The following is a 22,506-nucleotide window of genomic DNA, read 5'->3' on the forward strand; positions in this document are numbered from 1 at the left end:
ACCCAAATGCTCAGCTAATGAGCAATTAGCACTCAGCTGTGCTGCGAGAGGCTTTGGGAGGGAAGAGGAGAAATTCTTGTTCTTCAGACCTATGACTTAGGTGCTGCCTGTGATGCTGTTTGTGGAGGGAGAGAGAAAATGTGAGGCTAAAACTGAATTTTCTTACTAGTTCTTGGGGGAAGAGGGAGGATTTAGGCTTTGGTGGCTGAAGTGAGCCCTCTAAGGATTGCTAGAGGGGAAAGACTGCCTGTCAACATTAGCAATGTTTGATAAAAACAGTCGAATATTGCCTTGGGATGAGGAAAATATGTGCAAGTAAAGCCTGGGCTAGCTTGTTTTTAGTGAGATGTAACCTTGCTTCACTAAATGCTCTTAAGCTGCTCCAGGTTTATGCTGATCTCTATACCTAAAGATCAGGTCAATAGGGGAAACAAAGCCTTCTCTGTATGATGCTGTGGCTGCTGGAACACTAGCTGCTTATCAAAAGCATCTGGAATACGTGTTTTGTGTGCCCAGAGCATAAATGGTGGCATTAATATCTCAAGACACTTGAGTCAGCCTGAATTGTCACCACAAGGTGGCAATCTCAGAGCTTTTCCCCCCCCCAAAGACAAATAAAACCTCACCATCCTTAATAATAACACTAATAATTAAGGCAAAAATCCAAGCCCTCCACATATTTTCCTAAGCCTGGGACAGAGCAGGAGCCATTCGGAGGCTGCTCTTTCTCCTGCAGAACAATGGTGGTGCTTTACGGCAGCTACAAGTGAGACAAGGGCAAGTCCCTTTAAAAAAAAAAAACTGGAATACAGTATTGTGCATCTTGAAATCTGAAACCAAGAAACAGAAGTGCAAGGGAAACACAGGGAAAGTCTTGCAATTTCTGAGGACAGCTGTTGCAAGTGGAGTTTTAAGAAGCAGAACAGATGCGTACATATTTAAAGATCATTGAATGGCTTTTGTGAAGAAGTCTATGAATTAAAGGAGCTGTGGAAGAAGAGGGCTTTTTTTTTTTTTTTTTTTTTTTTTTTTTTTTTTTTTTCTCCCTTCCCTCCCTCCTTTCTGGATATAATGGCTATTGCAAAGGAAAGAATCTTGAGATTTGGCTTCAAATGTTTCTTTTTAGCAACGTTTTTGCTAGCCTGTGATGGACAAAGTGGGAAGAGAGAGAATGGTGGTCCTGCCTGTTACGGAGGATTTGATTTATATTTCATTTTAGACAAGTAAGTCAGTTCTACTTCGTTCTTTTTCAGAGAAATCATTCCAAAGCCTGAACTGGAATGGCATGAACTGACAGTGAGGAGATTTTCTTTGGATTTTGTGTTTTTTTAGAAGTTGCTGCATCCCCAAGGGACCTATAAAATTCCTTATTGTTCTGTCTTGGATTTTTATTGTTGTTGTGGTAGCTTCTTCAGTGAGTCTAGTCTATAATCCCATTGTACTCTGTAAATCAAGTTGTGATAAATTCTGCTGGGGCTGGTTTGGATTTTTTCATGTGTACTTGACTCCGTAATTGCTTAAAGCAGCGTTGGGGAGAAGAGCAGCGCACACCTCTGATACCCCTATGAACAGTGAAGGTTGAGGAACTCAGAAAAGCAAGGTTTGGAGAGGTGCTATTGCAGGCGCTAATTTTGTAGCTGAAAAGTCAGAGGAAGTGCTAGCCTACCTGGAGTGCTATTTCTGTGTCGTTTTTCTGTTAGTTGTAAATGTTCTTGTGCAAGATGAAGACCCGTCTCCTCGGGTGCCTAGTCAGTTTGAAAGAGTCTGATTTTTGTCATTGTGATGGAGAGTAGCCAGAGTGCTTTACTTAAATTGAATTTTCTCTACTCTGAGTCACATTTTCTTTGTTTCTGGTTAATTAAATGCATATTTTGACTGCTTAACTGTTTACAGGGGAGATATCTGCCTACTCATTTTATTCATCACTATTCTGATAGTGTCACCATCTTGGCGTTGGTATCTTTATTTAAAGGTCTTCAAACTGTACTCAGAACAATATGCAACAGAAATGTGCTGAGTTTTGGAGAGCTTCATCCAGAAGCAATGACTAACTTATTTAAATGTGTAAGAAGTACTAGCTAAAATGTCTGTCCCAATGTCTTTAATTGAAAAATAGTTATATTTTTTTAACATGAAAAAAAGAGAATACTGGCGAATGTGCATGCCAAAGCATATTTTCTCATCATGTTATTGACATTAGCCACAAGTTTAATGGAAAATATTTTAAAGTTGCCAAAACTGCCTGCAAATAAAGCTTTCTAACTCATCCTCGTGAGTGTTTTGCAGTAGCTCCCACATTCCATTAGTATAAAAGACTTTGAATTATGTAACACATTATTACAAAATACTGGGTAAAAAAGTTAAGTTTACTGGATATTTCAGGAAGCTTGATGTCCTAATATCTGAAGGAGATGGGGTTTTATTTTCATTTTACTTCATTCAGTGGAAGGATGATCCTATCTGCATTTTGTTGCTTGGGGTATTCTGCTGCTAGCTGGAATGTTTGCCCTTATGGCGAGGCAAGGGGAAAAGATGAACCATCGTTTTTTACCATGAAGAACTTTAACTAAATGGAAATTGAGGCAGAATTGAAGGATCTTCTAAATCTGGTCGATACTGTTTTGTGTCTGAGCTAGCATAATTTTAACAGCCTTCACCCCCTCCCCCCCCCCACTATGCTGTCATCCTCCAGAGAGGTGTGATTCTTCAGGCTTGCTCCGGGGGTTATGAATTCCAGTGGAAATGTAAATTCTGGGTCACTATTCACAATAGAGTGAAGTAGGTATGCAGTGTATGCATTAAGGTATGCAACAGTAAACCCTGCTTTGTAGCAGTTGCAGGATTACCATTTCTTGTATTTTTGTGGTGCAGCAATAAAGAGGTTGGATGTAAAGTGCATTGGTGTAACAATCTGTGCAGTTTGGGGGAAGGTCGTAGTGTTTAGCTACTCCTGTGTTCAACATGCTATTGACCTGCCTTTGAGCAGGCTGATGAGAGGATTATAGGGGTGGTAGGGCATGTTTCTCATAGCTCCTCTTTAAAACTCTCTTTCACTCCTTTGCTGTGAAGCCAAGTTATATAATACTTGGGTCTTGTTCAGCCTGTCATTCCTACCTGCATTTGTTGCCTTCACATGTGCTGGTGGAGAGGTCCAGCATTCCTGAGGATAAGACGCCTAGAGAGGCCTTCAGGCAAACTAGGAAATGGTAATAATGGATTCAGGGCTTATCTTGCTGCTTTTAACTGAAATAGCTCTAAAAATAATTAAAGCCTTGGTGATAAAGGCAGAAGGGATTTTCAGTCTGAAACCTGAGATGTTAATTCCAATGGTGGAAGAAAGCCATTAAAATATTAAGCAACTTACTTTCAGGGATCACAGAAGTAATGCCAAAATAATAAACACAGCTCTGGAAGCCACCAGCACTGGAGTCTTTCACTGACCTTCCTGCCTCAGTGTCTTCTTGGATTTAGTGACCACTTAAGTCCCTTTAGCACCTTGGACCTTGCACAGTTCTTGCAACACATTCCAACTGCTGTGCTATACACAGTCCTTATCTGACCACTGGCTCTTCAAGCATGTTTCTGGTCACAAAAAGCCTCTTCAAAGGCAGTGTTAAAGCTGTTGAGGGAGGAATAAGTGTCACTGGCTTCTCCCATATGGTGCTTCCCTGTCTCCCTGCAGACGAGTGGCCTGAAGTGCCCAAGGGAGAGCAGGTTCCCTCAGACGTGGCGCTGCAGACACACGTTCTAAGGGCCTCAAGGGATCTCTCATTCTCTGTGGTTGTGAGAAGGGGATTCAGTCACTCCGAAATAATCCTGTTACTTTCCTCTTCTGCCTTGCAGCTGTGGTGTGCGTGTAGCAAACCAAGAGAAGCTGCAAATGCAGCAGCTTTGCTTGTTAGGTTACAGCATGCATGCACTTGTGTGTCCTTCGTCACTTCCAAGAGGACTTTCTGGATCATTTGGGTGGCAACAGATCCCTGTTGGAAGGTCTCCAATGCTGTGACCACTGGACATCAGGCTAGCAAAAGCATTTTTCAAAAGTGGTACAAAGGCCCAGACAGCTGCAGTTTGAGATGGGCCAACCCCTCTCCAGGCAGGAATGAGCCTGCTGTGCTATTGTCAGTGCAGTCTTCTGACTCTGGAGAAAATCAAGCTTGGCAGGGCTTTTTGTGAACCGCTGCTTGACACATACCTAACTTTCTTGTAGCTACAAATGAGGAATGGGTGTTCTCAGCAAGTACAATGGGAGAAACTGAAATCGGGAACCTGATGGAGTAGCCTCTTGCTGTATTAATGAAGCCAAATCATAAGCAGGTTGGAGGTGGTGCAGCGATGGGTTGCRTTGCGTCCTGTAGCAGTGAGAAGCACCTGCTGCAGGGCAGGATGAAGCCAGAGCCTGGTGGTCACATTGTGGAAATTCTGAGCCAAGTGGAGATTGACTTCCTTGGATTCAGTTTAGATATGCAGGATGCCAGCACAGTTGACCACTCAAAGTATCATTCTCTTATTTAAGAACAAGTAAACTACTATGCCTTTATTTACACTTATTGCGCTTTTCTCCAGCCAAGAGAATTTGCAATTTAAGGAATGGCTTGCACTGAACATTGCAAGTTTATAGTGTAATGCTGGCTTGCCAATAACTTTGTCTCATTTTGACAATACAAAGAGACACAGGTTTAAATGGCTTTTATTTTCTTAGGTTTTAGACACATTTCTCCCTTTTGGAGCTCACGGGCTTTCTTGTAAGAGGCTCTGTAAGGGACAGTAGTGCAAGGACAGTAGCCTTGTCCTGCACGGTTTTCCAAYACACCTCAAAGCTACGGAGCTGAGCACTGCAACCTGTCACTGCCTCTGTACCCCATTTGGGAACACATTTTTAGCTTGCTGTGGCTCAAATGAAGAGTAAATTGATTGTAATCTTAATACAACTACACACCAGTGGTTCTGTAGCCAAAAGCAGAAACTGCATTTTTCTTTGGAGGGCTAGGCTGTGTGTGCTTTTTTATAGATATATATGTATACATATATTTTTTATATATATATATCTATCTCAGCGAAGGTGAGAAGTTTTCTTACAATAGAGGTTTAACATGTGCTGCTCTTGAACTTTAAGTTATTCGTCTCCTCTATATGAATAGATGCGTGGGAAGGTTTTAAGGAAAAAGAACTGTAACTTGAGATGTTTACAGTTTTGTTCCAGAGGGGATAACAGGGTCTTGGTCAGAGACCAGAGCTAGGCTGAAGGGAAAGGGTGGGGGGCAGCAGGGTCTGAATCTGAACTTAGTGGAAAATTAAGTCACTGCATTGCTGAAAAAACGGTTCAAACTACTTAAGACCAGCAGGACAGTTGCAAAAGCAAATGCTGAATGTGCTCTTGACTGGCACATCACTGAGCTAAGCTATTAGTTTTTAAGCTTAGTTCTGGCAAATGCTTTTTCCAAAAATGCATGGCTTCTCAAGCCATGGAAAATGAGTGTTTTATATGACGACCTACATACCATATGTGTTCTGTGGCTGGTTCTCATTCTCAGCTGCCTTGCTGTAATAATAATTTTTAAAGTGACAATCAACTTTTGTTCAGAGGATTGTAACAAGGGGAAGGAATAACCACATTTATTATTTTCAGGCTCCAGCAGCTTCCTGGGCAGTGACCTGTTCTTGGGGAGGGTTGGATAGAGCTGTGGGGGGAGCTGAGAACTGAGCTTTTGCTTAAAGAGAATTATTCTCCTCATTTTGGAGGGCCAGGAGAGGTTGGTTAGTGCATGGCTTTGTGCAACCCATTCCAGCTCCAGCAGTGTCTGCCATTGTGGGGCTCAGAAACTACGTGGAGCTTGAAAGGGGCAGGTTTCCCTCAGCAGGATGCATGGCCGAAAKCCAGGGTGGATCTTGCTGGAGGAGTTAGCACCATCTCTTTTACCATTGACAAAGTTCTTGGCTTTTGTGGCACTGCTGCAACAGAGCCTCGTGGAGGAGCAGGGGGAGACTCTACCTGGCCACCCCTGTTCAGTTGGGGACCCAGCCTGCTGGGAATGGTTTTACATAATGACAGTTCATGCTGAGTACAGGTGCATGTAACTCAGTGTGATTTTAATGTACACTAGGGATATGTTGTTTGGGTTTTGAGTCAAATCGTGTTCTATGTTATCCTGTTAAAGACCACAATTTTCCCTAGTACATGCAGTATTTGATGCATTTCTCAAGGCCTTGCTAGTGCTAATCTGTTGGTGTTCCTGATCTGGTGAGAAGAGTCCCTCTCTGCACACTTAAGAGTCAAGGACTCATTCAGAGCCACAAGCATTTGCTTCTGGTTAGGTGTCTGTCATGTCTCGGTCAAGATTATGGACAAAACTGAGGTGTGGATGAGGTTGTGTTTAAATCATACTCATATAAATAGGTTCAACGAGTAATAGGTCGTTTCTGCAAAGATGAGCAGTGCTGTCTGTGCTTCTTAGCCAGAGGGACTGTGTGTTTCTGGCCCTGGTTTCTTGTCACACCTCCTTGCCTAAGGCTGCCTCGAGGCGTATGGGGCCCCATAGAGAGTCTTATGGTATCATGGAACACATGGATAAGGCTGAGATTTGTCCTGGATGGCTCTAGATAAAACCCAGCTATTAAGGGAAGTGAACAGGAAACGTGAGTAACCTGTGCACTGTGGTTTTTAGTGTGCTACAGTCTGCTTGCTCTGCTTTGAAGAGTGTGTGTGTGTGTGTGTGTGTATATGTATATAAAAAATTGGAACTGTAATTCTGTTGATAATTAATGCTTCTATTAAAGCTGGGATTGTTTCCCTAACAAATATTTTTAATTGTAGCCAGTGACTTGAAATAAGCAATGACATTTTCCAACTCTAGTAGGGAAATCTTTCCAATATTAGCATGCCAATGTTTATATAAATGTTTGTGCCAGAAGACACATTTAGCGCTGAAAGATTTTGGATTAACCTGATTTTTTCCCTTATTCTTATAACATGAAGAAGAATAATCCCATTCCTTTAAAATTCCTGGCCAACTTCCTGCGGAGCAAAACTGTAGTCCAGTCTGTTTTGTCTCTAGCTGAAGGGTGATAGAATGATCTAGAAGGACTAAAATGTGGACCAAAGGTATTTTTCTTTTCATAATTACAAGCACAATGGATATGTTAGAAAGGTTTTTCCTTCTAACTGTATTTTAATCCCCAAATTAAGRTGAATTTTAGAAATTCCCCTAAAATACTACATAAAGACAGATTTGCACTAACTCTGGTTATTTGTTTAAAGCAGCACTCAAGGTCTAACCTTAGTGCCACAGGATATCGTGAATCTTAGCTCAAATACTTGCACTGAGCATAAATTCTTGCTTTTCAAAGTTAAGTAGGTAATGTGCTTTACTGTTTTCCTRTTTCATTGAAAAATTTTATTAAAAGCACAGTGAGTGATAAAAACTTGGGAAAAAATGGCTAGCTGAATGATGCCTAACAGTGCATTAGGCTGGGAGAAATACAGCACAGCAGCAATTAAACTAATCTCCTGCAATAATTGTTTCCATAGATCAGGAAGTGTCCTGCACCACTGGAATGAAATATATCATTTTGTGGAACACTTGGCCCGTAAGTTCATAAGGTAAGAACTGCTGCCTTAGAGATAACCAGAAGAGGTGTGTGCGCCTGCAATAAGAGACAGGCTTCCAGTTTCTGTGAGGAAATACACCCTGCTTTGCCCCTGGGGACCTGATGTAAGAGTTCTCCATCCTTTTCTCAAGACGGATCATGAGTTGCTATTGAATTTATCCCAAATGTGGCGTCCTGTTATGAGAAGGAGTAAATGAGCAAATAGGCCTTTTTTAGGCCTTTTTTTTTTTTTTTTTTTCCCTGCCCATCTTTCATGGACTGGATTATCCTTCCACAGGGAGGGAACCCTCATTTTCTCTAAACGCTGTGGAGCATGAGGAGGGAGAAGCTTGGGACTRCAGGGAGATGTCTGAGACCAGCTTCCAGCATAAGATGCCTTGAGATTGGAAGAAAAATTCCTTGGGTCAGTGGGTGGAATATGTTATGGTAAACAGAGGCAGCCTTCCTTCATCTCCATGGTGACTCTGGGATGCACTTAAGCCTTTCTAGTCTCATCAGTCCCAAGATTATGATGCAAATGGTGTTTCTGTTTTCTACAAGGACTTGGCTCAGCTGGAAAGGTCTTGGACCTAGGACTACTTGCTCTTTTGTCGCCTTTTTACCTTTAGAGTTATAATTTGGGGAGCAACCAGAAATGCAATTTAAATGCTGGATAATAAGCTTATAGTCAGCTGTTTGAGCAGAGCACCAAAGTCATTTACTTTTGTGTTTTCTCCAGTCCACAGCTGAGGATGTCCTTCATTGTTTTTTCCACGAGAGGGACAATTCTAATGAGGTTAACAGAAGACAGGTAAGAAGCTGAAGAGCATGCAGCTGCTTTTTGTCTCCTGTAAGGGCTTTCTTGCTCAATGGTTCCCAGTTCAGTGAACTATGGTGACACCTTTGCGATGCTCAAGTTAATTCCTTAAATCACCTGTCTGTTTTCACATGATGCTTGTTCTGTTAGAAAGCCTCAAGGCTTTCTCAAGGCTGCTTTCAAAAGTTCATTTTCTAAATGTCTGTCTGGATCTATCTGGGACTTAAACAACTTGGTGGCAGTTTGTCTACAACAGGTTTTCTGGCTTTCATTTGTGCTAACTGAAATGTGGTATGTTTTGAACATTGTAGTTATGTTCTCTTTTCTTATCCATCAGAGGTTGCAACCTCTTTGCAGAAAGAGTCTAAAGAAATACCAAAGACAGAGGGCTAAGATCTAGCCAGGGGACATTTAGGGAGTTAGCTGCCCAGTGTCCGTTATCTTTCAAGCAGATCCTTTTTGACAGCTTGGGGAAATCTTTCTGACTTGGCTCTTTAATCCTGTATTTTTGAGGCTGCTTTGGGGAGCTTGTTCCTTCCTCACCTGGGGAAGAAAAGGTAAAATAAAAGTAGTTCTGGCTGTCCAAAACTAGGAATGTATTCACATCATCTTCAAACATCGCCAGGAAGCTTCGCCATTTAAAAAGAGCTGGACAAGGTCCTTCAATTGCTATTGCTTCCTCTGCTAACTTCATTGCCACGTGGAGCAAAAATATATGTAACACATGTGAAGGCTATATAAGTCTGCATGTGTTTTACACATTGCATGTCTATGAAATTGCATACCAGAGCAACTGCTATAGAGGAATGAATAGGAGACTGGCTACTTTCCTAAAGAGCAGTCCACACACATACCAGCCTTCAACATCATTAAAACCAGTCAGCCTGAACATCTTTTGCCATTTACTGCAACCTTTAGGTATAAAGGGAGAATTAACAGATAAATATCTAACTTGGTGCCCGAAGACCTGGCTCCCTTCACTCCTCTGACTCCCACCCTGCAAATGTGCACGACAGCAAGGATCTATGGCCTGTTCAAGGCTTTAAATTACAAGACTCATGTGCATTTGCCATGTGCAAATGCATTTCATATTTATCTGGATTATTAATGGTTTAATGAAGGCAATGGCTSTCCGTAGCCTGTCTGCAGAATAGAGCTCAAAGCCCAGCCTGCCTTAGGGTATCACAAGTGCAGAATGAATTCCTCAGTGTCCAATGCCATAGTCCCTGGCATAAAACATTTTGTTTCTTTGTGGATTAATGCTCTGCTCTGTAAACTGGATAGTGTTAACTCGGCATTGCAATCAGCAATGCAAGAGTGAGACTGCATATGTAATAATCACTGAAAAAGGTTTGTTTTAAGTAACGAAAACATGCAGGGACTCAGACTAGCTCTGAATATTTTGTCTTGGAGATGTGTATGTTTCAAGAAAGGAGCACCCAGCTCAGGTGCAGTGAGGTCTTGTTCTGGATTTCAGCTCCAATTCCAGTGTAGGATTGCTGGGACAAAATTGGCATCTGGCATTCAGACCTGCAGTGTCAGTGTGGTCAGGGTCTCTGTTCGCTTCCTATGAGGACAGTAGTGTTTGCTTGGTCTTAACTCAACCACTATGCAGGATTTTATTTCTATTTCTGGCGTGTATTTGGCTTCCACAGTTTGGTGCCTGCAACTCAAAGAAGCAACATGGGAATTACTTAGCCCACAACTGATCTGTCAACGTGCCTGGGTTTCCAAAAGATCAAACCTGATACTCTGAATTGTAATGAGCTAATGGGAAGGGCTTTAATCTTTTATCTGAAATCTTTAATCGGACAGGAACTGAATGTGTGGGTATGATGAAGAGCAGCAAATCTGTCTTATTTTCCACTTCCTATATGTTTTTATCCAAACATTGCCTTAGCATATATGAACTTTAGGTTAACTTTTGTTTGGTTGGTTTTTTTTTTTTTTTTTTACTCTGGTTCTGCCATGCATGTCTTCACCTAGGAATCAGCTCCTGGTAAATTTAGTCTTGGACATAACACTTTATATTCATATTTCAGGGAACAGATACGCCAAGGGCTAGAAGAGCTGCAAAAAGTCCTTCCGGGAGGTGACACATACATGCATGAAGGATTTGAAAGGGTAACTGGCTCAAACAGTGTCTTGAAACCACTTCTGGGTGCTTCTCTGGGTGCTAAAGTTGTTTAATAATTCTAAAGTTGTTTAATAGTTCTGTGATAGGTAAGTGAGGTATCTGCCATGAGTACAACGCTGACAGTGATTGTCATGGGTGCAGCATATACGGCTAATGTTTAGCCTAATGGATCCTGCCACTTACCTGTCTTTTTGCCTTCAGCTTTGCAAAGAGCTACCCCTTTAGTTTAGGAGAGGTTGGATGGAGTTGGCATTGCAATCCCATGTGCAACTGTGCCTTTGGAGGAGTGGAAAGCTGTTCTGCTGGCTGGATGCTGCAGTAGGCTTGTTGGAGTCGTGTGTTGGGCACACCAGGCTACTTCAAAGTAATCGCTTCCGTCTTCTGCTTCTGCATCTTCTAAAAGCTCAGGAGTCCATGTCTCCCTCTGCTGAGGGAGCTTCTCCCCAGGCCCCTTGCCCTTTCTCTGCTGCACTTGTGTTGCAGGATTGACGAACTCTCTGCCTAGTGAAAATAAGTAACTGTCAAGCATGTGGAGAATATCTTCAAGCTGTGAGTAGAACTGGAAGAGATGCTAAAAGCTAACTCCAGAATTTGGTCACTTCCCAGACTTCTCAGGAAAAGTCTGGATGTCAAGTTTAATTTAAGACCACAGAATCTCTTCTTAGTGTTTTGAAAACACAGGGGCCACTTCAGCCTATTGCTTAATTTTGAGTTGATGCCTGCTGAAGCATTGCCCTTCTGCTGCAGAATCCGCTTGTGTGTATGAGAAGCAGAAGTCTATCTCTGCAAATCCCTTATTGGCAATTATAGCCCTTCATCTAGAAGTCCTGGGAAATACTTAGCAATGGCCTTAAGAGCTTTCTGAAGACGGGTGCATGTGTTTGCCAGTTGATTAGCAGGAAACTACATTATTTCTGGCCTTATTTGGAGGGAGGAACGACTGTGAAATCAACAGTGATGTTGCTTTTACCACGAGTGATTAGAGAGGAGCTCTGAATTTTAAAGGAAACTTATTTGAGTAAGATGCAGGCTGCACGCATGACATTCTCACTGTCATCGTGTTCTGGTGCATGTATGGATGTCCATGAAGTTTTATTCTATTATTGCTAATAATCTTTTGATTTAATTTCAGGCAAGTGAACAGATTTACTATGAAAATGTTCACGGTGAGAGACTCTCTTGATCAATTGAATGTTTTTTCCTTCCTGCTTGACTTATCCCTAATTTCTGCCTGTAACTGAGCTACGCTGCAGGAGGGGGTGGGGAGATTCCTGTTCTTACAGAAATTCAATAGCATTTAGGGTAATTTGCCCTAAGGGGGTGGTGGTGGTGGGGAACAGGTGGAGTTTTAAAGACCAAGGTGGAATGACTGTGAGACACCAGGATGATTCAAGGTGCTTCAAGATGTAGGCACCTTGAAACTGTCTAATGTTATCAAAAATCCTTGGTACCTGACTTGTTTCCGTGCTTAAGGACTCAGGCGACCATCTCTTCGTCTTGATATGTGAGATTACAGAGATGCTGTTCCATGCTAGTTTTTCAATAAGCAATTAGTGCTACCAGTAGGAGGTGCAGACAACTGCAAAAATGCTTGTTCCTTCCTATGCTTGTAATTTATGTAAAATATTTTTCTGCGATAGAAAATCCAAATCAAAAATAAAACGTTACTTCTTGAAAACTGAAAGATAAGAGACCAGATGTCTGGGCACAAAAACAGTCCAAATGACTCTTCTGGGCCACTCATGAATAAAACCAAGTACGTGAGCAAGTCTGCATAGACCTGGCACTGATCCATGAAACTTGACAGCAACAGAAAGGGATATATAGCTAGAACGGTTCCTTTTGGCATTGGTAATGCTTTCATGTGCTTAGGCATACTGCATGTGAGCAGGCTGTCACCATATGCAAGAACTGGTGGACAGCTGGGTCCTCAAGCCTGAATGTTGACTCTGCATTTCTGTCCTTGCTCTGAGAGGAGGGTTTAAACCACCTACAGGAGGAGAACAGGCTCCTACAGTAGTCAAGGGAGGGAGGAAGGTACTTTGAACATGTGAGAAATACCCACCTTTCTTCAGACCCAGATTTTTAAATGGGTCTAGGAAAATGGAGTACCCAGATCTGTGTTCTGCAACAACTGAGTGATGGACGTGCATTTAGAACTACTGGACAGTATCTGCCTCACTTCAGTCTCCTGTTCCTTCATGTTAGGAGCTCAGTAGGGGATTCAAGTTCATGCCCTTCATGTCAGAAAGCAAAAAGACCCAGACTAGATAATCTCAGCAGAAGTTGCTTTTCTTCTGATTTTTTTTTCCTTTTCAAGAACAGATCATTAAAGACACAGCTGCTCATAAAGGCAGGAAAATCCCCGTGATGATTTAAGAGAGTCAAAGATTGATAACTTGCAAGATTTGTAGGCACAAGTCTTGACATACTTAAGTCTTCACTTTTCTTAGCAAGGGTTATGCGAGGTGGAACTATGGATCTCCTTCCCATTTGCAGTAAATCTGTTTTCAGAAATGCAATCAAATCCTGGCGCTATAAGCAATACAACAGAGTATGTAATGGTCAGCTATTTTGCCAAATGTGTTATGTAGAAGTGATGAATAGTTGATATTTTTACATTATTTTCCTACCAATGTTATTTAAATTCCAAATCAGGTTTTGGTCACAAGCTGAAGATCTCTTTGTATTTCTTGAGTTGATGCTCTATCAAGACATACCAGTAAAGCTGGGAAATAAGTAGGAATGTTTTGCAGAGTTTCTTGATGGCTACAGCCATCTGCTGGTCTGAAATACTGAAAAAAAATGTACGACATAGTTGGTTTGGAAATAAACAAGCAAGTAACACCTGAAAGGAATATGGGAGAAAAGTGGTTTAGATGTGCACAGGTGGAAAAAGATGTAGGAATTAACATCATCTAACTTAACACAGTTGGCTGAAGAGTGAGGGCATCACAGGTGGTCTTCATCATTGTAATATTTTAAACCTGCTAAGTGGACATTATTTGGTGTAACTTAGTCCCCTGATGTTCTTGAGCAGTGTTTATTAAAGTAGCTTTTTATTTAGGTTACAGAACTGCAAGTGTCATCATTGCACTGACAGATGGAGAACTCCACGAGGACCTCTTTTTCTACTCGGAAAGGGAGGTAAGAATGTCCCTTCCATGTTATTAACCTGGGAGACGGTAAAATATCTGATTTTGCTGCTTCTGAAGCAAAAAATGCGAGAAACCTTTGTCCCTGATGACAAATCTTATTTTTCAGGCTGTTTAGACATGCATTTTAGAGCATATTAAAATCTGTCTTAACAACAGTAACACCTTTGATTCAAAGCTGAGATGGTTTAGAGGAGAGAGAAAAATGGAAAAAGAAAAAGCAGGAGTTCGCCACTGAAAAATGTCAGTTCTTTCTGAAATGTCTTGGGGAATATTTAGATCTTCCCGCTTTGTATTCTGACTCTTTTACTTGCTTTTCCAATTGCATAGATGCTTATCTGCATCTTGAGGACGTTTAGCCTCCAGCAACTTAAATGAGAGGGCTGGAGCTGCCACAGAAGGGAGGTATTAGATGCACCTGGAGTCCTGTTACTGCAGCCAGTGGGGCACTGCTCAGTGACATGGGCACAGGAGTTGGGTGCTCTTGAGCCATCCACGTTAGATACCCAGAAATGAACTTCAAAAAAGATCAGGCTGTCTGCTTTAAAAGCAAAGATTCAAACATGTATTTTCTTACTTTACTTGAAGCACCCTCATTGGTTTGGGGAGAAGCACTTAGCTCTGCTTCTAGTGAGTTGCTTCGGTTCTTCGGGTTCAAGCTTCTCTCTGTAAATTCTTCTTTTCAGGCCAATCGGTCACGTGACCTGGGAGCCACCGTGTACTGTGTTGGTGTGAAAGACTTCAACGAGACACAGGTGAGGGGCATTCGTTGGTTGGAAAGGTTTTGCTTTAACAGCAAAGTGTTTTTCAGAGATAAAAGCTTGATGGGAGCTTGAATGTTTTGTGGAAAGATCTCAGCTTTGTGGAAAAACAGTCAACTTCATTAAAGACATTAATGTGTTGATGCATTTTCTGATTGATGCAGAAGATCAAGATTTCTAAATTGATCATAGTAATTAGTGTCCTTAAAGTATTGAAGTAAGACTGTACCAGACAGGCTATGGGGAGGGAAAGAATTTGGGAAACTCTTAAGAGCCCGATTTATGGAAACAGCTGCATCTTACTCAAGCAGTGGGCAGTTTTAATACCCTAGTTGGAACAAGATGGGGAGGGGAGATAGCCTGGAATCCCTCTTGATGGACACAAACCAGGAGGTTGGCAGTGTCAGGTTTTCACGGAGAAATGGGAGCTTTGCTGCTACTTTTATCCCTGACTGATTGACATGAGTGGCAGAGGTGGAGCCCAGCGGGGTTTAGGGAGGAATGTGTGGCTAGACTGCTGCCTGCAGCTGGCAGTGCTACAGGAAGGGCCAGAAGGGCCTGCTGGATGATGTTACGCCTGCCGTGGGAGAGAATGACTATAACAAATGTTGGCCTCACGGCAGCAAAACTTGGTTCTGCTCCAGCAAGTGCATGGAGAGCTCATTACTTCTGGGGCCTACATTTGGGGCTTAACTCTTACTGTGCTGTTAATGAATGAACCTGCATGGTGCTCTTTGCAGGAGTTAATCCATTTCTCCTTCTCTTCCCTGCCACCACCTTGTTCCTGGCCCTGTTTCTGTTACATACACATTAAAATGACCTCTTACTCCTTTCCCCATTCACACAACATTTCTAGGTATTTCCCTACTGAAATGGCTGAGCCTGGAACAAATGGTCCAACATCTGTCCTGACAGGAAAGCTGAATCAAGCCTAGATTTCTAGATGGGAAAATAACTTGCCCTTTTATTATTATTATTATTATTATTTTCTATATGCAAAAATGCTGAATCGCTTTGATTACCTGCCTGCGTTAAGTGGTGTTTGCCTTAAAGTGCTTTCCTGCATTGGTGATCTGAAAGGTCAGAGCCTTGATGGCAAATTCACATCAGGAACGTTTACACTCATGTAGGAGACTTTTTTAACATTAAAAAAATCATTAGACTCTGGACGTTGGTAAAATCCTTGTTTTGTCTTGCCTTTAAACTTAAGGATTCTTTTTTGATTGCCAATATAGAGCATTCTAAACATAGCCAAACTAAAGGTATCAAGTTTTCAATGCTTGGCAAACTGTAATGCATTAGCAATCCACACTGAGTGCTTAAAGTATTTGTTTTTTTCACTTGCAAGTGGATGAGTCTGAAGAACTCTTAACTTACTGTCTGCTGGCTAATTTATCTCATTCTTTGCGTTTCTGTTTTATTTACTTTTGCTGCTCCGTCAGCTGGCTAGAATTGCCGACAGCAAAGATCATGTCTTCCCAGTGAATGATGGTTTTGAAGCTCTGCAGGGGATCATAGACTCTGTAAGTATTTTTAATCATGTGTTTGCCTGTAGAGTTTATGTTAGGGTGACCATTTGAAAGCCAAGTTTTCCTGCATTCACAGGGACCTAGTGATTTCCCCTAAGGCACTCAAAGGTTTGGTGTCAAGAAATTAACTTCTGTTTGGACTCATTTTGCCACTTCAAGATTGAGTCCATAAGCAGGTCACAATAGAGGAAGCTTTGAGTGCTTCTCTGGTTTCTTTTCCCTGAAAGAAACCAATCTACCTGGAGCGCAAATATTTCAGTCTTTCTATGTCTCTCCCTTCTTAGCAGGAAGTACATGTTTGAATGGACATTGCTACAGTTAATTAAAAGGCTGCTACTGTCTCAAAAGAAGCAGAATGAGGATTAGGTTTCAGATTGGGTCAGCTGAGAGGTGATAGAACAGACTCCTTTACATGAAGAATTTGGGAACTCGTTGGTCTTTCCATCCTTTTGCTTGCTTAGCATCCTGTCCATCTTCATGGATATGCTTCCCTTCACTTAGCTAAGGCATTTTACTAAAGGACATGTGTACCATTTTTATATTCCAAGTGTAAAATGTGCCAAGCATTTGCTAGGAAACGGTATGTTTTCACATTGCTTTCTGTACTTTTTCCTTTACTTGGTGGTATCCAGTAACCACTCTAATTAGATTCACTTTCCCATAACTATGGAGGAAGATGGGAGATCATTTGGGGGACATGTGTTATGTTCATTTTGGTATAGGCTTCTTAGCTGATAAAACACAGATGAATTTTACAATTTTCCACTTCAAACTAGGAGGGTATCTTCACCAGGGGGGCTCAGGTTTCTGTGTTCACAGCAGTCGCACACTCTTCTGACCACGTAAACCAAGCAAAGCTGTTCCCTCAGCTCAGGCTCAGTTTTCCCTTGCGCTCTCGGATGTAGGTGGAATTAAATCTTTGGTTATAATCCTGGCACTTTCCAAGTGTGCAGCTAGTGCCTCAGTTCTCTTGGACAGTCAGGTGTTGCTTGCCATTTCAGAAAACAAACAAAACAACTAAAAACACTATTTTGCTTCCCAGCCTCGTATTCCCTTTGTAGCTGTTATTTAAAGAATTCCAGCAGCAGTTCTAACTTCCTTTGCCGTTATGCTTCCCAGAATGGGAAGCCTTCAGCCTCCAAGAACCTAGTTGAGACATGCTTTGGCTGGTGCCAGGTTTACCAGCTTTGGAAAGGGGGGTTACAAGGAGGTAAGCACAAGCACAGAGAGCTTGGACCTGATCTCTTGCTAGCAGCAGGGTTGTGCTGTGGAGTGATGAGTAGAAACAAGGTATGCAAAAGGAATGGTGAGAAGGATGTTAGTTACTTTCTGGAATACTGGACTGAAGATAAAAAAAGAGAATTGTCATGAACCTCTGGAAGGCCAAGTACAAGAAGGGTAGTGATGATATTATGCTTTATTTTAGGCAGCTGTTAAAGCTTCACCAGCAAATATTTATACTGTAAGTGTCTGGCAGAGGTGATCAGAGTCCATGCATACGAGGTGCATGAGATAGCACTGCCGTTGGCAAGGCACATATTTTGTCTGTACAAAATACATACTGTGTGTAAATATGCAAGGCAGCATACACGTACAGCACACAACTTTAGAAACTCCTTCTGCAGTCAGCAAGGGAGGAGAGCATCCCCAGAGGGAAGTTCAGAGCAGGAGCTTCACCTTGGTATTCTCAATCTGGTTTCTGTTGGTCTGTCTTCTTTCTGCATCAGCCAAAGAGAAAGTCAGCAGCTCAAAGCATCTACCTCAACCTATCTAAGCAAGGGTTGTGAAACCCTCAGTCCTGCTGTATAGTGTTTCTGTGTTGTGTTATAGAGGCGGATGATCACACTTTCTACTTCCTCCTGCTTGCCCCCAGTGCAGCTTTAAAAATGACCTAAGTAAAATAAATGCATTCTTTAGCTCGTGTAGATATTATTGGCCAGGAAACGCTTCATAAAGTGAATTATTTTGTAATTGGCAACAGACTTTGCTATTCGGTGGCTCAGCAGAGCCTGATATTATGAGTACCCAGCCTCAGGTCGTTCACTCTAATGCTGATGGGCAGTAAGCAGCCATTAAATGTCTACATCCTGTTTGCTAATGAGAATTCCCCAATTCAATTAAAAATTAATAAGTGATGTCCAGCTGCTGTAGTGAGGCACTCTGGCTCCATGTTCCCGGCCCCGTGTACCGAGTAAACCTTGCAGCAGCTTCAGGATTTCATTCCCTTAATTTCCCAATGGACCTCCAGGGTCTTGCTGGATTTTTGGTCTTCAATGTTCGTTGCCTGCCAGAAAACCATGTTAGTCACGGGCGCTGCTAAAGCCAATTCCCCCTTGCTCAAGGGAGACCTATGACAAATAATGCTGTTTCACACACTCATAGGGATTTGTGATATTTTGTATTTGGAGTGTCAGCAGATATTAAAATGATTCTCCCAGGAGCCCATTTGAGGCATCAAAAGTGAGCACATACTTGGACAGTCCTGCACGATGCCCCAGGGGAAGCTGCCGTAAGGCTGTGCAGTTAGATACTAAGTAAACCAAAACTGGAGCGTGGCCGATGTCTTTAATGAAAATAGGTTATTTTGCTTTGCTGAGGAGCGAGCCCAGAGTTGGTGAGGTGTACGTAGAGCTCACAGAAGGTTGCCCAGCCTTCAGGAAGGAGAGGAGCAGAATAGCTGATGAAATCCCCTGCCTTCAATAAAATAAAGTCCTTTTGAATATGTTTTTATAAGAATGAAGAGGCATAAAGGAATTCCTTTGCCATAGTTACTGCTGCCTGATCTTCATTTAATAAAGTTATGGTGCTTGGAGGCTTGCAATCTTTGATACTCTAAATCAAAACAAATATTGCAACTGGCACTAAAAAAGCTGTTAGGGCCAGTGTTTTATTACATTCATGTAAAAAGACCGGCCTAGTGGAGAGGGAGCTTTGCATCTTCCAAATGGGACACCTGCTCTTCCACTCCCATCAGAGCTGGCTCATAGCATGATTGTTTGCAAAGAAATGACTGAACAGAGCTCAGGAAATTCAAACTGCTAGTTTTGTGTAGGTTTATTTTTAAAAGTTTTTTTTTTTWWAAAAAAAAGAAAAAGATTGTTGTTGAGTTTTTCTTATTTTCCTTTTCCAACCCCTTTGACTCTTCTTTTTAACTTTGTTGCTGAAAGTCAATGAAGAAGAGAAGAGAAAAAATATATGTGATAATTCAAAAAGCAGTTTGGGAATGCTAGAGGTGACAGGAGCAAAACCTAAAGGGGAGCTGGACAAAAGTGAAAAGAATGCATTTGTAAATGAGATCTTTGACAGTGGAAACAGGAGAGTACCCAGCCCTTTGTTGCGCTCATGAGCCACAGGATGGATGCACTGATAGCTTCAGATAATGTTGGAACAATTCTTATTTCTTGCCTCTTCTTTTTCTTGTTCTGCCTTTCAAGTTATTCTAGTGCTTTGCAGCTCTCAACTGCTGCCTGTCCCTTTCTTTTTCTCTTGACAGTTACTGTGTAGCCTCCTTGTTCCTGCAAGGCTTCTCTCTTTCCTCACTGTCAGACTGCCAGCGGCTCCGACGGTCCAACTTACTTCAGTCCTTTGGTATCCTTTCCGCTTCCACGAACCCTGAGTAACTCCAGCTTTTGTTAAAACGTTTGGTGTTGCGCTTTTTCTTTTGTTAAAGAGAACTTCATTGCTGTGCCGATACTTCTAGCACCGAGGTATTTTGGAGGTGGAGCACCATGGTTGCACAGGAATACGAGATGCCTCTTTTCCTAAAGAATTTATCGTGTTGGTTGCTGTTCTTTCCTTACAGATGTTTCAATTTAAAGTTGGGAAAGTGATTTCTGTGTTGGATTTGAGTCATGATGCTTGGCTGACATTTACTTGCCTCTTGGAGCTGACCTAAATTTTGGTCGCTGTTCACTCGTCCCGGGGCCGCTCAGCCCAGTGCTGCGTCCTCACAGCTCAGTTACTGCGCTCCTCTCACCGGGGCTTGTGGAAGCCGCTGACTTTGACCGTGCAGATAAGAACTTGCCTTAGTCTTGGTAGCAGGAGAAAGGCTGTTGCTTGCAAATAACAACTTGAGCACTCCTAACAGCGTGAGAATAGACACTGTGCAAACAAGTTGTGCCCCTCTCGACTTGCAAGCCATTTGCCAAGTGTGAAGTATTGGTTTAAATCGCTATCTGTGTGTAAAAGGCAGTGCCAACCCTTACAAAGACATACTGCTTAGTTTAAGCCTGTTTCTAACTGATTTAATCTGAGTGCAAAGAAAAATAAACCAATGAATGCCTGTATATCCTGATTTGAAATGACAATGAGATTCTGAGGGTGCGCTTGGACGCACTTGGCTAACAGTGAAAAGTGAAGTTGACCTAATAGTTAAAGACTTGATTTACAGTCTTAGGATGGGTAAGAATGAGTGTGGGTGCTCTCCCTCAAGATTYAAGCTTTGTGCCTTTATAGAAACCATTTGAGCTACTCCATTCAAATTTCTTTTATCTTCTAGATTTTGAAGAAATCATGTATTGAAATTCTGGCTGCAGAGCCTTCCAGTATATGTGCAGGGGGTAAGTGTAAATTGAGGTCCCAGTCATTAGTCATTTACGCTGCCTAAAATGCTTATACCAAGAGTCAGCTGTATATTACCTGCATGTGATTACAGTAGTTTGTCTTTTGAAGACAAGAGGGCATAATTGATGTGAATGTATTTTGTACTGCAGGGAAGGGTTGATGTGATGGCTACGTGGTACCTTGCTTTCACCGGAGGCCCCTTTTGCACTGTAGTCTGATGCTAGACAGGATGATGCACCTTCAGCACATCACATCTGTCTGAAATGGTCTGGTTTTGTATCAGTGCAGAGATGTGGGGCTTGTGCTGGATCTGTTCATTTTGGTCCCAAACAGAGACAGGGTCATCGTGTCTTTGGGTCATCATCATGTCAGGGTCATCATCATCTGACCTCACTGATAACCTGTTCTTTAACTTGAACTCTCAGTTTCAAGCAGTTGAGACTTCTTGGATTTCTTATAAGGAATTTTTCAGCCCCCGACCCCAAAACAGAGCACTTTCTCCCCTGTTCTTCCCAAATGCACTTGGACACATCACGGGCCTGTGAGGCAGCTTCCCTGGCTAGATGTGATGGGATGCTTTGCAGCTTGGCTGTAACCAAGTGAGACCTGGAACGGAGCCCAGATTCCTGACCAAATATACTCTCTTGACAAGTACAGTGTGCAAGTCCTTAAGGGAGATGAAAGAAGGTGACTAAAGTGCAAGGAAAAAAAAAGCTTTGAATCAGCAAAAATCAGGTTCGATGTTGCTGCTGGAATTTTTATAACTGTGGTGGTGATTTTGATGTGCTGAGTGCTCCAGCAGTGTCTGACCGTGAAATGCTCTACATGTTTGATACCCATTCACAGAAGAAAGGAGGAGGAAGACCTGTAAATAGCAGCAGGGATTTTCTGTGAGTGTCTCCTTTTAGCTGGTAACAGGAGAGAGGGCAGCTGGTTTCTTTGCTCACAGCAAAGTGCCACGGGAAGCTGCAGAAACTGAGCCCTTATGCTTGTTTGCTCCCAAAACTTCTGGGATTATGGCCCTGTTTCACCAGGGATGATGGCTGCTGCAAGAGTGTAAACCTTACCCAGTACTAGATTCGAGGATTTGGAATATACCAAGAAAGAGGATTATAGAGAGGGGTCTGACAGACTTGAGGAAATGATCTCTTTTCTCAGACATAAAATGGTGTTCTGGGTGGTGCGGAGCCTCTGAGACTAAATGTTGTACTGCAGGTCAGTTAAAATGCTTGTTTTTGGAACCTGGAAAAAGTACAAATTGAAATGGGGGTCAGGGGATGGAAATTCCATTTTTAACTTTTTGAAACTGAAAACTTTCAAAATTGCAAATTTTAGCTTAAGACCTCACAAGTGAAAACTTCCAACAGACTTAATTTGTCTACATGACCATTCTTTGTCCTGATAGAGCGCCAATAATCTGCTGTTTCTTTTCCTGCAGAGTCGTTCCAGGTTGTCGTGAGAGGAAATGGATTTCGGCATGCCCGCAACGTTGACCGAGTGCTCTGCAGTTTCAGGATCAATGACACAGTTACTCTCAGTAAGCTCTATTGAGATTTTTCTTCTCCTGACCTCCTGCACTGGTAGGCAATATAGAAGGCGTTGGCTGAGTAACCTGAAGGCCAAAGGCAGTTTTTTGGGAAGAAGACTGGCTTCTATTTTTCCTCCTCCTGGTAAAATAGATGGGTTGATGTTCTTAACTGTATATTGCCGTTAATAAAGAGCAGAGTCCCTTCTTGAAAGCTTCACGGGGTTTCAGCAAGCATATAGTACAGGTGAAACTGCATCCTGGACGCTAAAGGGGCTTGAGCCTATTCTGCCAGGATGTGCATTAACAACTCTCACCCAGAGAGCTAAGAACAAAATGCATTTTACCAGTATTGCAGCTCTAGGCTGCAACCTAAAGAACATCCAGGCACTGAAGTGAGAACAAGAGTAAAAGAGAGCCCTGTCATCTCAG

At 42.2% G+C, this 22,506-nt stretch overlaps 1 protein-coding gene across 1 annotated transcript in view; it reads left to right on the plus strand.

Moving 5' to 3' along the window:
* Window positions 1-1,071: 1,071 nt before the first annotated feature.
* ANTXR1 (ANTXR cell adhesion molecule 1) overlaps window positions 1,072-22,506 on the plus strand; it is a 60,413-nt gene continuing 38,978 nt past the window's right edge. The window contains exons 1-10 of the mRNA XM_026043725.1: window positions 1,072-1,223; window positions 7,529-7,600; window positions 8,327-8,398; window positions 10,447-10,528; window positions 11,674-11,707; window positions 13,609-13,688; window positions 14,383-14,451; window positions 15,900-15,980; window positions 20,485-20,545; window positions 21,988-22,086. Coding sequence (XP_025899510.1) covers window positions 1,072-1,223; window positions 7,529-7,600; window positions 8,327-8,398; window positions 10,447-10,528; window positions 11,674-11,707; window positions 13,609-13,688; window positions 14,383-14,451; window positions 15,900-15,980; window positions 20,485-20,545; window positions 21,988-22,086 — 802 coding nt within the window. The remainder of the gene's footprint in view (window positions 1,224-7,528; window positions 7,601-8,326; window positions 8,399-10,446; window positions 10,529-11,673; window positions 11,708-13,608; window positions 13,689-14,382; window positions 14,452-15,899; window positions 15,981-20,484; window positions 20,546-21,987; window positions 22,087-22,506) is intronic.

Source organism: Nothoprocta perdicaria, unplaced genomic scaffold (genome assembly GCF_003342845.1).
Source record: "Nothoprocta perdicaria isolate Ctin4 unplaced genomic scaffold, notPer1 scaffold_103, whole genome shotgun sequence".
In the NCBI taxonomy this organism is placed as follows: domain Eukaryota; kingdom Metazoa; phylum Chordata; class Aves; order Tinamiformes; family Tinamidae; genus Nothoprocta; species Nothoprocta perdicaria.